The 17586-nt window shown below is 47.2% G+C and overlaps 1 protein-coding gene across 1 annotated transcript in view; it reads left to right on the forward strand.

The window, feature by feature from the left end:
• Positions 1 to 6722: 6722 nt before the first annotated feature.
• NKAIN4 (sodium/potassium transporting ATPase interacting 4) overlaps positions 6723 to 17586 on the forward strand; it is a 47515-nt gene continuing 36651 nt past the window's right edge. The window contains exon 1 of the mRNA XM_042832386.1: positions 6723 to 6833. Coding sequence (XP_042688320.1) covers positions 6780 to 6833 — 54 coding nt within the window. The 5' untranslated portion in view covers positions 6723 to 6779. The remainder of the gene's footprint in view (positions 6834 to 17586) is intronic.

Genomic DNA, 17586 nt, shown 5'->3' on the forward strand with positions numbered 1-17586 from the left:
CTCCTTTTCAAGACACGCTATTGTCCTATAATCCTGCTTTGGGTCAAGGAGATATTTTAAAATGTTGCATCATTTTTAATAAGGGGAATCACAGAATCATAGAATCACAAGGTTGGAAACGACCTATAAGATCATCCAGTCCAACCGTCTCCTCATCACCATTGCCATTTGTGCCAACTAACCAGACCCCAGCCCAGCCCAGCGTGCAGGCTCCATTTGGTGCCATCTGAATCCCCGTGCTTGGTGATGGCCTCGTGCTGCACCAGGTGATCAGATTAGATACTAGGAAACATCTCCAAAAGAGCAGTGATGCAGTGGCACAGCTGCCCAGGGGGAGGTGAAGTCACCATCCCTGAAGGTGTTCAGAATCACGGAGATGGGGCACTGAGGGATGGGGGCAGTGGGCGCAGTGGGGTTGGACGTGGGGATCTTTCCAACCTCAGTGATTCTGTTGGCACTGGATGGCAATTTCCATACCTTACCACCTGGCAATGCCCTAAAGGTGATGAGAAATCAAGTATGAATAAGAGAAGGTGGAAGTGCTTTGTGATGGTTGCAGACAAGTGCCTGGAGAGTGCACTGATAATAATCACTAATTTATTTTTAATCAACAGCCGTAGACAGGCCGGAGCAAAGCTTTAACATTTACATATGAATCCCACGGAGACAATATGCTGCTGGTTTTCAGTATAACTCCTATCTGGCCTCCCTGCTTAATAAGTAGGCTGTTATCTTACCATCGGTGCAGGAGAGATTAACAAGAGCCGTTTTCATTAACATTAACGGCAGCTACACATAAGGCCCCTGCATCAACAAGAAGATAACGGGCCATCAATGTGTGCGCATTCGAAGGAGAGAGGAGGGGGGTGTGAAACATAAAGAAAATTCTACTTAGATAATTTGCTCTTCCAGTTAAGGACAAAGTGGTCTCTTCTGATAAGCACCGTTATTTTCTGGTAAACACGAACCAGTGGACAATGAGGTTCCCATCATGCACACACTGTATTAAAAGATCTAATGAGGATGTTAATCTCGGTTCTTCTGTTGAAGCGATAGAACCGGTGGCTTTGGGCTCGCATCCCACATTCGGTACTTGTGCTCGCAGCCTCAGGGGAGCAGTGTTGGGCAACGTTTTCCATCCATAACGATGCTGCGCTGAGTTCCTGATGGCTGCTTCTTGCTTCGTATCCCAAACACACACTTTCGTCTTCCTGGGCCTAAAACTGCTGCTACCAACCAAGAGTGAGCAGTGCTGCTGTGTTCACACTGCGAGTTGCCCTGAGCCAGCATCATCGTTAACCTGTTGGTGTGTGCTGAGATGGAAGGGGCAAAGGCTCAGGATAGGGCTGGTTTTCAGCAGGAATGAAAGGAAGCTGCAGGCATCTGCCTTCCTTCGCAAGCACATAAGTGCATGCCATTCTCTGGCAAATCCAGTTTGCTCTGTTCCCAGAATTTGGGCTGGCTGCATAGCTCACTTCCCATCTCTGCAATCTGTGGCAAATACCTATTATAAGATAATATAGGATGCCATACTAATAATATTTACAAAGGCATCCTTCACCGTATTCCCAGCTCATCCCTTTCTCTAGTTATGAATTGGTTCTATCATGAAATTCCTCATGTTTTTTGCACAGTTGCCATTGCTGTAATTGTTACGTCCTGAGTTACCCACATACGAAATGCAGCAAGGAACAAATTATAGGATAACATAAGAAAACAGAAGGCAGGGATGGTCTCTTCCATGCCGAGCTTTTTCAGATAGAATTAATTTTACTTGGCTACAAAACGTAGTATCTGTAGCATCTCTAAGTTGACTTGTTCAGTGACACCCCTGTTGGATCAGTACAGTGCTCAGTACTGGCAGCATTTGGCAGGGTTAGGAAACCATACGCTCCTGTCTGGGTTACTTTTTTAAAGGGATGAGTTTGAGAAGCTTGTGTGACTTTAGGGGGTGTCTTGTTTTTATAGGTCCTGGTAGGAGCTCGTTCCCACTCACACGTTGAGATAGATAAGTCTTCTCCAACTTGGTGGTTCTCTGATTCTAAGGAATATTTCCTGCCATGGAATGGAACATCAGTTCTTCTCAAACATTTATTTTGTATTATTATCATTATTTACTGCCTTTTAAAATTATTTAATATTAAATAACATTTACATGTTATTAGTTAGAGCATTCAGAGTTATTGCTATTCATTGCGCTTGGCAGCCAAAACACAGCAGCCTCACCAAGCAACAATGGCTATTGCTACTGGCTGTGGAAATGCAGCTTGGAGTGCATGGAGCTTGGAGTGCATGTTGGTGTGTGTGTTTGCACCATCAGTATGGCACTGAGGCATCCTTGGTGTTCCTGCGGTGACACTTCATAGCGGGAGCCAAAGGAAAGCTGCAGCAGCAACTTGTGTTTGGAAAGCCTCACTAGACCTTCTGCCTACACACATTTCTAGGTCTTTCTTAGGTGTTAGTTGCTGGTGCTGGAACAAGTGTAGCTGACACAGGGCAGGAAAGCAGCTCTATCCCATGTACATGTGTTTAATTAGCTAGGGGAAGTTTGCCACTGATTCCTAAGCAGACAAGGGAAGCTGCTTGTCTACAAGAGAGCTCCCACATGGCTGCCCCAAATCAGGGGCTGCTCTCGCCCCTCTGGCTCTTCTTTGTGTCCTATCATTTGAGAAATGTAACTGTTGCATGGCAGCCTCGGGCGATCACTTGGTGTCAATACCCGTGGATTTTAGCAGCTGCATTGAGTTACTTCTTGGTCACACTGCCCCATGAAATTGCAGCTGGAAATGTGGCTGCAATCATGCCAAGGACTCAGATTGCAGGGCAGCGATGTCAGCTGCCACAGCTTGCTTCTCCAATGGGAATTAACCCTTTGGGCACTCCCTCCTCTCTGCTCCAGGCCATTCCTTTGGGAATGTGGGTGTGCAATCCCAAGGAGGAAAAATGCATCTCAGTGTGATACCAGTCGTGTTTCCTTCATGCAAGCCCTTGCTGTGAAGAAGGGATGTGAATGGGGTGGGTGTGGGCAAAGCGCTGACCTCGCTGTGTGCTCTGAATCCTCCTTCCACCTCTGCCATCCTCCACTTCCTCATCAAACAGTGATGGAAATGCGCTGTGTGGCTCAGCAAGGTAATGCTAGGGAATTACAGATGCAAAATGAGGTGTTGAAATGCCATAGAAGCTCATTAGAAGCTGTCCCCTCCCAGCAGCAAAGGTTTCACGGGGATCAGAAAGAAAACAACAGAATTCACACACCAGTTGTGATAAAACTTAAGATCACCCTTGGCTGTTGGGAACCTATTTTGAAGCATAAATGTCATTGGGACTGTTTCCTTTCTAATGAGGATGATTTTTAAAACACTGTGCTTTGCTGTCACAGGTCTGTCTAATTTTCTACAACACATTTGCCACCACTCTTAAGCTTTCTTCTCCTTTGGTAGCGTTGGCTGCAGCTGGCCTCCATCCCAGAGCAGCTCCCTGGACATTATCCCAGGTAATGAGAGCTTTAAGACATTACAAGTTTAAAAGTAGAAGATCAAAAGTCTTTGCCCTTTATTACATAATCTCTCTCCCTTTCTAGCTAGCTCAGTTATCCTTTCCTATGTAAAACAGTCTTCTGTGGAACAACACAAAGCCCAGTTTCTGGAGTGGTGGCACGTCTGGTCACCATGAGTGAGATGCTGTCACAGCACCCAACATATTCCCCAGGATTTGCCCTCATCCATTCATTCTGAATGTCCACAGTGTCCTGGAGCAGCTCACCCAATTCTTACATAAGGGCTCCCAACCTATCATGCTGAACACGTTCCTCTGTCAAACTGTGATGTGCACAATGGAAAGGAGCCATCAATCAGAGGACTGGCAGTGAGCTTTACTTCCAGTGTGTGACAGAAGAATAGGATGTGACGTGCCACCTTGGAAAGGCTGTCCTGAGCAGGGGAGCACACAACACAGGGACAGGCATGTGCTGCCTTTGGATGTGGCACCGTGGCTGGGGGCCTCTGGAACAGTGTTTGTAGCTGAGGATCATTCCCTGTGGCTTTCAAGCAGCCCTTTGTGGTGGCCCATAGCACATCACTGGTGGCACAGTGCACATTGGTGTTGACACTGTGTTTGGCAGCCTCTGGACTGCTCCATCCAATGACGCCTCGTTAATCCACTTGCTAATTCAATATACATAATGAAGATCCATTATTATTATTATTATTATTATTATTTGGTCTTAGGTCCAAATTCAGCTAAGTTAATATTTATTCACATTGAAATAAGGAATTTTCCAGGAGTCCACAGGATGCTTTTTAACTGGCTTGCAAAGAGTAACCCAAAGGCCAGCCCTGCTGTCGGGGTGCTCAGGCTGTGTGCATCTCCTCTGCTGTCCATAGACAGAAGATGCTGAAGAGCACGGCACTGGAGCAAGCATCCAAACACTGGCATGGGAATAGCTGCACTAAAGCCAGTAAGGCCACTTGGATATTTAAGGACAAATGCTTCTGTGTGAGGGCTCCATGCCATGCCAAGAAATCATATAAGTTAAGATTACACCACCAGGCTGTAGGAGTTTTAAGTCTCTCTTTGTGATACAGTTGCATTACAACATGTTTACCCTTCTAAACGGGCTAAAAAGATTTGTGTGTTCTTCAGATGCATGCAGGACTCAGCCAGCACAGAGCAGCCTTTTCCCTGGCTTATCAAGAAAAAAATGCAAGGGGAAAACTCCTGTTTGTGTCCAATGCAATTCCAGCAGCGACACCTTTTGCTATTTGTCACAGCATCTCCTTTATACTACAACTGCACTGGAAAATAGCTGCACTTATGCCAGGCTGTTAGAAGCAGGAGATGGAACAAAAGATGCAGGGAACTCTGAGCAATGGCCCTGAGGGCTGGTACCAACCTGCACAGCTGCATCCCTGCCTGCTCCCATTGCTCCAGCAGCTTGCAGAGCCCATTGCACCACAGCCCAACCCCAGCCTGTGCATGGCTCCTCTTCTCCCTCTGATGTCAGCTTGCCTGAGCCCATAGATAAGAGTGAGCCCTCCCTGTGCAATTTGTGAGGAGTGTTTCTTCTATGTTCATCTAAAAAATAAACTGGACTTTGTTCCTATTGCCTCTGCCATCCAAAATCCACTCTTCTGAGAATACAATTAGTGCCAAAGCTTCTTCAGGCCACATTTTTCTGGGTGAAGTAAATTGGTTTCTTCACTGGGTGTATTCGTTTCACACATAATAAAGTGTCTGTTATTGTATCTGACTGCATTAATTGCTGCCCTGGTTCTGCTCAGTGCACAGGTCAGATAATCAATACACTTTACCATTTAAAAACAGGATTTGAGATCATTTCAGAGTCCAGCTCCCAACCTTAGGTATTCACAGTCTGCTTGTTTTTGTTTGTTCATTTTCTCCCTGTGTCTGATTTGAATAAAAATAACTTTGTTACTACCAGGTTTCAAACACTCACAGCTCTTCAAGACTAACCCTGCTTCTGTTATAATTCTGTTATAATCAAGCAATGCCTTCCTTGATTAAAATGATAGAGCCTCTGTCATTTCAGCTGCCATCTCCATCTCCATATCCACCACTGCAAAAAGCAACTTGGTATGAGTATTTAGAGGGCAGTGGGGCTGATCACTCACAGTCCCAAAGTCACGCTGCTTTAGAGGCAGGAATGGAGCCCTGACTTTCTTGAGAGCAAAGCAAACTTTATCATGCAGCCATGGAGATTGCAAAGAGATGACACTGTCATCAGATGTGCCTCTCCAAAAGCTAATTATCCCACTCTGGTGGAGCTTAGCTATAAGTGCATCCCCATCCTGGCATGTCTGTGTGTTACCTGCTGCTTGGGCTGAGCAAAAGCAGGGAGAGGTGACAGAAGCTCTCTGCTCCCACTCCTCTGGGCAGGAGGCAACATGGAGGGCTCAGTGTTCTGACAGAGGTGCTTGGTGCTCCCGGATATCTTTGCCATTTGCAATTGAAGCAGACGGACCTGCTTCGATGCAGATGTGTGGTATGGTGGGTGGCTCTTAGATGGTGCTCTTGTGGAACTCTCCCACAGGAGATGCTCCCCTGCACACTTATGGGACCGCTGAGGTGTGATGTGGTCTGTGTTGTGTGTGACATACAAATCCGGGCAATTTAAGACACTCACAAATGTGCATTTTAGTGATTTTCAGACTTATCCCCCTGCGTTTGTCTACCATGTGCACTTTAACTGACAACAGTTATTGTATTTCAGGTTAATCCTGGGCATGAAGACTCTAGGGTAAGTAAGCCAGCATCTGTGTCCCGGTTCCTGTTGCCTGAGATGCCCTATAGTCTCCATGCCCTATCCACGGAGTGCTGGCACACCCTCGGCCAGCAGCAGGGTCTCCCATCTCTAGAAAATAAATAAACTGGTACAGCCTGGCTCAGCCTCCCGGGGGCGGGCCGTGCCCGGGGGGGGGCCTGGAACATCCCAGCGGGGCTGACGGGGCTCATCCCAACCGCCTCAGCCTGCGGGACGGGAACGTCCGGCGGAGCATTGCCCTTTTAAGCTGTGGCCCCACTGCCTCCTCCCCGACTCCCGGAGGGGCTCCGGCAGCCGCCGCGACCTCCGTCCCTCCTCCCTCCTCCCCCCCGCCCGCCTCGTTCCCGGCGGCGGCGAGCGGCAGCTGCGCTCCGTGCTGCTGGCGGGGAGAGCCCCGGGGCTGCGGTGAGCCGGGTGCTCTGTCCCCGCTGTCCCTGTCCCCGCTGTCCCTGTCCCCGCTGTCCCTATCCCGCTGCCTGCCCCGGCGCACTCGGGGACCATGGGATGCTGCACCGGACGCTGCACCTTGATTTTCCTCTGCACTTTGCAGCTGGTAAGTGCCGGCTCTCCGAGCTCCGGGGTGCTGCCCGGGATGGGGATGGGGCTGCCGGGCCGGAGCGGAGCCCGCTGTGCTTCGGGGCCGGAGGAGCTCCGGGACTGTCCCTCCACAACTTCGTTTCGCGGTGGGGCTGCGCTGCTGGGCGAGTTGCTCTGCTCGTTCTTAAAACTCGGAGAAATGTGGTCGTTATGCTTTTGTTCCTTTTCTTTTTCTTTCCTTTGCAACTCCTCAGTTTATAAGTTTGTGTTTGTCAAATACAACTAAACAAAATCTGTCCATCAAAGGAGTCCCCGCAGGTTTGGTGGCGATGCTCAAAACCAAACCAAAACTTCCTCCATGCCGAAACCTCTCGATACCTTCAGCCCTTCTATGTGTGGCTGCAAGAAGGAGTTAAGGCGGCTGCATCCCACCCTGCTCCAGAGGGTCTATGCAGGCGTGGAAGGAATTATTTCAGCCGTCCTCAGGGTGATGTGCTATATGCAATGTGCTCATGCATATATTTCTTTAGGAATAAACTGGCCGGCGTGCAGACAGTGTCCCTTGTGGGCAAAGGCTGCTCATCCCGGTGACATCTGCGTGTGTGTTGGTGTGAGTGGTGATAACAAAGGTCTGCTTGTTCCTGAGTGTCTGTGCATCCAGCTTGGACCTGGAGGGTCCCCTTCTTGTCAGTAGCTGATGGTCTCCAGGGCTCCTCCAGCCTTAAAAAGGAAATGACAGCTTATACGTAGTAAATTTCATTTCCAAATTTGCTTTATTCTGCAGTGCTAGCGGTGCACAGGAAATGGCAGGCTTTCTCCTAAGTTCTGTTGAATGGTGAGCTAGTGCCAAAGGGCGAATCTAGTTAGAACTCTTTGTTTGGGAGTTGCTTACTGTAACAGCAGCTTATTTTCTGCCAAGAGGCAACCAGCGAGCGGGCATTTGGCTGGAAGGTGGGAGAAAAATCAATAGAAAAACAATGAGAACCTGCTAGTTTTCAAATGTAAGCCATTGGCCTAAAACTGATGGGGAGCAGGGTGGGAATGCAGCCCCACTAACTGCGAGGAGTGCAGGCAGAAGATGGGGATGGAAGATTTGACTCACAGTTAAACAAAATGCAGAATAGAAGTTTTTAACACAAAGCGTCTCGCTAGGCATATTTATGAGCGTGCTGAATGGCCAGGGAGTGCATTCAGCCTACTGGATTATTTCTTCTGATTTTTCACCCATGTTCACAGAAGAAAGAAAGCTGTATTACACTAGAAACTGGCATCTCAACACTCACTGTCTCTTAAACCCATCACTGTGTCATCCAGCTTTAAGGTACGCACTTGCATACGCTGGAGGGAAGGAAATAAAAAAGAGTAAGAAAAAGAGAAAGCCATGGGCTGCTGGTGCTGCTCTTATTTCTGACAAGCGTGGGAGTTTTTCCGTATCCAAGATACAGGGACAAAGAACCCCCAGCATTTTATTTTCCTTAAGACCCTCCTCCTTGAAGAAAAGAATCAGTTTGGCTCATTCTTAAGCAAGTTTGGATGCCTGAGCCGTAGTGATTTCCCATGGCACTCGCTGGGTGAATTGGTAGAGCTGGAAAAATGTGAGCTATGGGGAGGGAATTCCTGGTGCTCCGCTCCTCTGGGAGTGAGGTCAGGAGATCCTGGCTGCTTCTCAGCAAGTGCTTGGGTGAGGCTGAGTCCCATCCTGGTGGTTATTTTATTTATTTTCTTGTAAGTCAAACTTGTCTGTAAGCCGTCGCATCATTTCCACCTCAGTACGACTGAGTGACCTGCAGGACTCAGTGCTGAGCAGTGCGCTCCGCTGAGACAAAACACTAAAGCAATCAGGCCAAGATCATCAATAAATTATAACGACGTGAACTTCCTTTGTTCCTCTCGTGTCTCTGCTCTGCTTCATTTGATACCCTGAACTCTTCCCAGCCTCCCTGTGTGCTGCTGTCTCCCAAAGTGCCGGGGTGACTCCTGGCTTCTTGGGGGCAGTGGTGCTTTTGCCTTTCATTTAAATAGGAGAGAGGATTTCAGCTGTGGGATTTCCCACTCCAGTTCTGCAGGACGTCGTTCTGTTTCATTATATATTCTCCTGTCTGTTCTTCGAGGCTTCATTTATACGCAATGAATACAAACATGAAATAATGACACCTCTACTAAAAGAAAAGGAGGAGGATTTGGCTCGCAGTGTGTTTTGGAGATTGCTTTATTATTAGGCGCGAGTAGTTGAGTTAGTGTACTGGGAAGTGTTTGCAAACTGCAGCTTAAATGTTTCCCTGAAAAAAAAAAGAAAAAAAAAAGATAGAAACTGAACTTATTAATCACTGCTGTGCATGCAGATAAAAAGTTTGTGATCCAGCTGGAGAGCAGAACAGCCCATCAAGGGAAGGGAGGGCTGCAGCGCAGTGTGAATACCAACGAGGGCTGCAGCCCCGTGGGCAGCTCAGGGCTGAGCAAAAGGAGTGGAGCTGAGCACGACTGTCTGGAGAAAATCAGAGCTGGCTCCCCAGCGGTTTGCTAATCAAGAGGGGGAGAGGAAGCTGGCGTTTGAATAAGTAATTTGCCACGTTCCAATTTTAGGTTATTGTTTGCCTGCAACGTCCACCTCAAGCTCCTGCTACCTATCTGATCAGGTCCTGCTGTGTGTTGCTGCTCTCGATCCTGCCCTTGTCAACCAATCCCTGTCTACAGCAGAAGTCCATGGGAACAGCCAGGCCAGGAACACCCTGCGGATGGGAGAGGCTCCAGGGTGTTTGGATCCCGGAGTTTGTGCCCTTTTCCCTTGTAGAAATGAGGGTTGGAAAAGGGCAAGGCTTTCCCTGTGAGTGCGTTGTGGGGAAGACCATGCTTGTGAACTTGGTCTGAGATTGCACCCATCTGGTGTATTTTCTAGAGTAATAAGTGATCATGTCCTGAAAGCACTACGTGAATTTCTTTCCACCAAGCTGAGCGCGGAAAAAATCCCTCCCTCCCTGTGCCTGTCCCAGTAAATCAAACAACTGCAGTTTCTTTACATTCTGACCATGAATCGAGAGCTCGGATGCCAAGCAAAGCCTGGAGACAATTTTACAGATACATTATAAATCCCCATAGAATAAGAGCTTCTAATGGAAAAAGTGACTAATACCTCAACTGAGCGCAGAGCACGGCGCCCTGGGATGGGACTGCACAGAGACTAACCAAAAGTAACTATATACCTTTATTTATTTATTTTCCTGTGCTCTCCTTCTCCCTCGCTCCCTTCTTGGCAATGCCTTTTTAATCTCTTACAGAAGGGGGTGACCAATGCTGGAAACTATTTGAAACCAGTGCAGATCCTTCTCTTAACTGCTCCCTTGTACCTAAAGGGATTGTGTCAGCTTGGGCAGGACATGAAGCGATGGGGCTGGGGTAGAAGGGAGCCTGGTAGACAGGCACGTGGGATTGCACACGTCAGGGAAGGCAGGAGAATGGATGGGCTCAATGTGGTCAGTGCAATATGAGTCTGCAGAAGGGAGGTTGGGAGAGCATCCATGGGAAGGAACAAACAGGATTGCAGTGGAAGGGTAGGGAAATGGGTAGGGACCCATCTCTCCCTGCTCTGCAGCTGCCCGCAGAGCTGGGCAGGTTCCTGCATCTCCTGGGGAGCTCAGAGCCCAGCAGCTGGGACATGGCTGAGCAACAAAGCACCAAATAAAGAGCAGGTGCAGGGGTGAGCACAGCGTCCCTTTGCTGATTGGGACCAATGTGAAATTACCCTATAATCCAACTATTTATCTTCTCCAGGATTTGTGCTCAAATTATAATCCCTCTAGAAGGGAAACCGTGTGTGCACACAGCACCCAGCACCGTGATGGGGTTGAACCTCTCCTGGAGACCACATACAGTAACAGACCATTTTAAATAATAACATAAGTCAAAAGACTACATTTGACAGATGCTGTCCTCTCCGTGTCTGTTCCAGACAAAGGAAAATTAAAGCTGTGCCAATAATAGAGCTCGTCAGCATTTTCCACTGATGCTGACTTTCAGTAGAAACCTGGGGATTTGACTAAATGAATATTTTCGTGAGAAGTATCTGCTTTCCATAGACAATTCTGGGTTGTTGTATTTTTATTTTTTTTTTCTCTCCAAAGTTTTGGCTAGAATATTTTGGCAAAAAATCAAAAATGTGCTGGCAAATGCTCGCTGTGTTGGCAAGCATTTTTAGTTTTGGAGTTGTGGGGCTTCTCTTACAAAAAGTTGAATTTTTGCATGTGGAGATTTTTCTTTCTTTCTTTCTTTCTTTTTTTTTTCTCTCTTTCCTTGAGCAGCTGGAGTCTGTAATGCAGCAGTGGTCTGAGGCCAAAAGCTCTGAGCAGCACCAAGGAAGAGGGGCCTGGAGACACACAGCATGTTTCAATGCAGATTGTGCATTGGCAGCAGCCCACATCCATGTTTCCCATAGCGGTGGTGGCAGAGATTGCAAGTGACTCACAGGAATCAAGTTTCCTTGTGCCCTCCGACCAAACCCATCTAGCACTGTCAGACCAGGCATGTCATTTGGCAAAGCCCAAGCCAAAAAGCTGCTGAGGGCAAGCTGGTGCTGAGGTCAACTCTTCCCGGAGCCCTTGGCCTGGATTTTGGCTGACGCTGTGCCTTTGCCTGACTGCGCTTTGCTGCTCTGCCTCCTGCCTTTCCTGTCCCTGAACACCAGGGCCGTGCAGGAGGAGAAGGAGGTGGATTTTCCCCAGAAGGGAGCCCCTCTCCCCTGCCCGGTGTGGGGTTGGGGCTGGGAGCATTGTGGCTGCCAGGGGCCCTTCCCAGCGCGGGCTGACGTTGCTCCATTGTGTGCTAATAATATACGGAAACTCGGAGCGTTCTGGCTGGGGTGCAAAATGGAGCTCTTCCAAGAATCTGCTCCAGGGGCCCTCAAGTAGGAACTCTTGGAGAATAAGCTGGATAACAAAGGCCAGATTGTGATCGCTTTTCCTCCAGGAAAACCCTGGAATGGCCCATTGCTTTTCGAGCATTTGAGAAAATGCGTATGATCTAGCAAGCTCTAAGTGCCCCAGCTGTAGCTTTCCCTTCTCCCATTAACAAAGCATTGAGTTTGAGGTCAGCACAATCAAACCTTTCCATTTAAAAAAGAAGAGATAACTTCTGATTTAATGTCCTTATGCTTGTGCTGTTCCCTTTGCGTTGGCTGGAGTAGGTGTCATGAGCGGACCTGGCTGCACAGGTTGTGTCTGCAATGAGCTTTGGTTGAAAGAAACTTTTCAACGAAGTGGAAACCTTTTTTATCTCAAAAGTGCACTGTTTTTCCATTCTCCATCTCTAGAGCATGAGAAGAAAAAAAAGGACAGTTCTGGCCCCAGAATGAAAATTTGCTGGCATTCAGCAATGTTTGCTGGAAATGACGGCGGCTTTATTGTGCCAAACCCCAAATATTTTGAACTTTTTAGAAGTGTTTTCAAGCTTCTGTCAAAAAGTTGAAAAGTTTCAGTAAAAAGAAGTTTGGGTTTTGGTGGCTTTTTTGTTGTTTTTGGTTTTTGTTTTTTTTTTTTTTTATTTTGTGCCTTGGATGTTTTCATCTTCCAAATATCTCTGATGTCTTCGAGTTGGGAGTTTTGATGTCATTCCTAAATACTAAGGGGAAACAGCTCACAAAGAAAGCACAGGCTTTCTTCTGCTCAGTCCTGTTAAACTTATTTGTTATCTCCTTATAGGCCGATGCTTTTTGGGTGTTTTTGTTGTTGAAGGAAACTCAGTGAGTTCAACACCATGCAGAGCTGCCAATCTGAGATATTTCATAATCATTCCAAAACTGTATGATGATTTTGAGATCCCAAAATAAGAACAAATAAGTTCTGCTTTGCTTGTTCATTGAGCTCTGGTGAGGTCAGACTCTCACTTCATCTTCTTTGCCATGGAGGACTGTATGGATCACAAAAGCAAGGATTAATAATAGTAACAATTAGGGAAATAGTCATGGTAAAAGGAAGGTGGGTATTAACAGTTGGGACGAGAAAGATTGGTGTCTCAGCAAGGATCCTGCTTCTACTGCCATATCAGAACTACATTTCATGTTGAACACAGAGAAGTCAGTGGTGATGTTGCATTGGTGTCTCTGTGGGTTGGCTGACTTCTGAAAACCCTTGTGAAGCAAAACATGGCAGCTTTGTTTCACTTCATGTTGCACGTTTCACAGCCTACAGGGAAGTGAGCAGCAGTTCTCTGTTGGGGTAAGATCAATTGATCCTCCCTTGACTTTGCTGTAGCTCACTAGCATCAATGGCCTTTTCCAAGGGGTGCTTTTTGCTCTCATTTCCACAAGGACTTAATTGCCATTTTTCTGGTGTCTGTGGCTGGTTCTCAGAGCAGCTGCTTCTGTGTCAGGATGTTAGGCAGAAATATGTTGTTTATCAGGGAGGTTCTCATCCCAGATTTTCTCTCAAAGGTGAGGATTCATGGAAATCAGGAGAGCAGCTTTTCTAATTCCCTTTCCTCCTTCATCCTGGATTCTGTTTGGATGAGTCTTGCTTTAGTAATTGAGGTGTCAGATTCCCTGACACCTTTCAGCTGAAAGGATGATGGTGTGGAAGCGGTGACCTCTGCTGCCATCTGCCACAGCTTAATGAAAATATACTGTGGGAATCGAGACAACAGCTTGGCTTCGTCACCTGCTCGGAGAAGGCAGACATCAGGAGTTGCTGTGCCAACTTTCTTTGCCACCTCTCAGCGACTGGCCAGCCCAGCAGGCAGCTTCCCACCTGCTCTCCAGACTCTCTCAGGCCAGCAAAATACCTGCTTTCTTCCCTATTTTTCCTTCTCTGGTTCTTTCAACCGATGTTTAAAACTGTAGAGATCCAGGATCACCGATGTATTTTCTCTGTGCCGATGCATCAAGCACACAGATGTCCACCCCAGAAGCACAGGAGCACAAACTGCCACCCTGTCACAGCAGCACAGCAATGGGATGGGAGAGCTGAATCCAGCGTCCTTGTCTTGTGCATCTCAGAGGAGATGAGAACACATCAAGGCCTGTAGAGAAGTGATGCTGTTGTGCCACCCCTGAGCATCACAGGATGCTGCTGACCTAAGGAAAGTGGGTCAGAATGAAGCAAGCGAACAGCCACATGCTCTTCTTCTTTACTGAGCACTGGGCAACCTGACCAAAGTCATGAGAGAACAAGAACTGGATATTACTGAGGAAAGTTTGGGTAAAGTTCTCCAGAGATAAACATACTTAATAAAAAATGAATCCTGGTGCTCGAATGAATACACTATGATGGCAAATATATGAAGCCTGGGAAGATGTCTCCTGTGAGACCTTTTTGGGAAACAGGGACCTCTCCCCTGTCCGTGGTGACCCTGACAACAGCCTTGGACTCAAAGTGCCTGGTGCTGCTCTGTGTTTTCCAAGTGATGTTCTCTGGATGGTTCATCTGTAAGCATCGTTCCAGCTGAATGGGGAAGGTGAGATGGAGGACACTAAAGAAGGGAACGGGGTATTTTATTACCCATGCAGAACTTACAAAGTATTGAGTGTAACCTTGCATGAATTGCTCTGTATGCTGTGTTCAGCCACCACGGATAAGCAGCTTTACCACAATTAACAGTTTGTCACTCCCTGTCTTCAGCTTTGCCTTGAAACTATCTCTGTAGTAACTGGTGCTTAATCTTGGTACCAGGAAAGTTAACTTGGAGATCAGGAGGGATTTAAACCCTGGTCATAATCAGTTTTGTTCATACTTGTGAGGTTTGGACATTATTCTTACATTAATACTACGACAAGAGCATCGCTCTGCTTCTTTGTGTTGAGAGTATACTGGATTGCACTCTAAGCTCTACAAGCAAAACCTTTCTCATATGTGAAGTTCTTCAGATAGGTGGTCTTTCTGTGGAGGCTGTGTAGCAAGGTCTGTCAGTATTGCAGCTGCAGCTCAGGTGCTCAGGAGCACTTAGCTCCATGCTATGGAGTGTGGGAGCATCCTCAGCCCTCTTCAAAGATTCTGCACCCTTGATGCTCTGTTAAGAGGGAAATAGTCCCTTATCTGTGAAAGCTTCAAGGCCAAATGCTCAAGGACAAGGATGAGGGCTATCACACTTTGCAGAACCCCGAACACCTTTGAGGTTCACAGGGGCCAAGCGACCCCTGTGCCACACTCACAGCACTTCCCTGGAGGGCTACGAAGAGAACGGCCAAATTTCTGGCCAGATATGAAGGCTCTGTGCATTGAGATAGCTTGCACAAATATCTGAGCTACTGGCTACTCACCCAAATCAAGTTCCTAATTTCCCATGACTCCTGGTAATCTGTTAGCAGCAGATTTCCATGTGTGAGACGAGAATGGGCTCTGACAGGCGGCTGGCATCCGCACCTCCAGCAGACAACGCGCTTCTTGTGATAGCATTGTGGGAAAGGCAATACACCTGCTTATGGTGTATACGTACAGAATTAAGGGAGAAATCTGATTATCCTAATTACTCAGAAATGCAAAATATGTGCAGAATACAGTGTGCCTAATTAGCCTAGGAGACTGCTGGCTGTTCGGCGGGGTGCTGGGAGAAGTGTAACGGGAGCTCTGCGCTTCCTGAGCGTATGGAGAAAAAGGAGCATGGGGCTTTGGAGATGTGATTGTCAGTCTTAAAGCCAATTACAAAGCTGGGAAAGGGCAATTCTTTCTTTAATGTGTGCCACTTTTTTAAGATTCTGGGCCTTCAAATTTCCCATCTCATTATTCAGAGAGGAAACATTCAAAGGAAGGAAAGTTGGGTCTGCCTCGCTGTGCAAACAGCTGCTTTGCTGGGAGCCTGTGCACAGACCCTCCTCAGATGTGTCTTTCCTGTGTCCTCTTTACTCTGCATTCATGCTGTTGCCAATAGATTCTCGAATGCTCTCAGAAGCCTGAGGAGAAAGCGATGGTAGTTGGTTCTGTGAGAGGTGCTGCTTCATTTGCATTTCATGGACTAATTTGCACTGTGGAAGTGCATGTTGAAAGAAGTCTTCTGGTTCCAAATCTGGCTGCTTTTCCCAAAGACACAGAGGAAGTCAGGTAGCTGCTAGGCAGGGATGCTGGGTATATCTCATGTTGTCCAGATACAGAGAACCAGGCTGGTTCCTCCAGCCCCATGCTGGACACGCACCCATCAAGGGCAGCAGGACATGGCCCAGGAGGGCTGGCAGGTAGCAGGGTCACACCAGAACAGCTGGCACACACACCTCTGGGATCCTACAGCCACACAAATGTCTGCCATCAGACAGCCTGGATGCAGATCTGGATGTAATCACTGCACAAAACACACACCCATCTATGATTAAACCATGATTATAAGTAAACCCATCTACCTTTAATTCCTTACTCAGCCAGACTGCCATCTACTTCAAGCTTTTCTAAAAAGGTTAGTTTTGTCACTCTTAGGCTGTTGGCCATATCTAATATGCTGAGGATCAATGCTGATGTCAGTCTAAACCAATGTGAGCTGGGAGGTCAGCTGTGAGATGTTATAGGAGGGTTTGAGCTTCCAGGGCTGCCACTGAGACAGCTTAAAACTGAGTTGTGTGACAGCCTGAAAGAACCGACAGGGCGATATAAAAACTCTACCATGGCTTCAGACAATAAAGATTGTGTCTCCTTTTTGATGAATAATGGCTCTTTGTTTTATTCCTTAGATGACAGGGCTGTTACAACTGCTGAGAACCATTTCAGTGCTAAATATATAGCTGTGTAATAAAGGCTCTGCAATCTATGAACTGGGGCTGAATGGCTACTTGAGTGAATCATTTAAAGTATGATGAATTTCTGAAGCAGCTCATAGTGATGGGAGGTGGAGAGCCAGTAAACTCCTCTGCAGATTGCTTACCCAAAGGATGCTTTCTTCACTCAAGACGTAACCCAGGTTTCACATCTGCCAAGTTTTTGTCTCATGGTGGCTCCTGTGGGCACATGAAGTTCATCACTGAAATTTTGGAGACTATCCTACAAACAACAGGCGTTTAGGTGGAGTCCCACTGTTTGGTGGCAGCTCACTATGCAGATCTCTAGCAGAAATCCTGGAAAACCAATGCTGGCAAACAAAGTGGGAATGGGAATGCAGCAGCAGATCCTTCATTCAGCTGTAACCCGGAGCTGAGCTGAACGCTCAATGGGATTTTGCTGGAGCACATCAGAGATCGTGGTAGCCTGAAGTTGCTATGCCAAGGAGTAGAATGCTGCTTCTTGCTCCTATAGTGCTTTCACACTAATAGAAGAGGCGATGCATGGATTCTGTTACCACTTTAAACAGTGGATTTCACCTCCAAGTCTTGCCAGATTAAACTTCCTTGAAACAACGTAGCAACAAGGATTTGAATTTCCATAATGTGGATTAGCACTTTTCTATTTTAGCTAATCTTTGAAGGCAGTGCTGCAAGCAAGAAGAGAGAGAAAACTGATTGGAAATTTTGAAGCAAAGGCAGTCCAAGGATGGGAGTGTTCCAGGACTGAGAAATCATCTCGCACCCCAAAGGGAGTGATACTGGGACAGGAAGGCAGGGCCAAGCTTGGATGAAGCTTTTGTAATAGATGTTAATAGAGGGCACGTCTTTGTCCCCTTTGGAGACAAGTGCTCACGAGTGCTCTGCCTCTGAGCTGCCACCCCATGGGTCAGGGCTCAGCCCCTGCAAAGTCACCAGACTGCATTGCTGAGATACAGCTGGCTTGTTGGTTTTGAGGTTTGTTGCAAAAGAACCAAGCTGCCAAAGTGACACCTATTGACTGGCCTCTGATTTAATAGGAGAGGGGAAAAAAAGAGCAAAGAGAGAG

Source organism: Centrocercus urophasianus, unplaced genomic scaffold (assembly GCF_019232065.1).
Source record: "Centrocercus urophasianus isolate 14NV4802_14NV808 unplaced genomic scaffold, USGS_Curo_1.0 seq_38, whole genome shotgun sequence".
Taxonomy (NCBI): domain Eukaryota; kingdom Metazoa; phylum Chordata; class Aves; order Galliformes; family Phasianidae; genus Centrocercus; species Centrocercus urophasianus.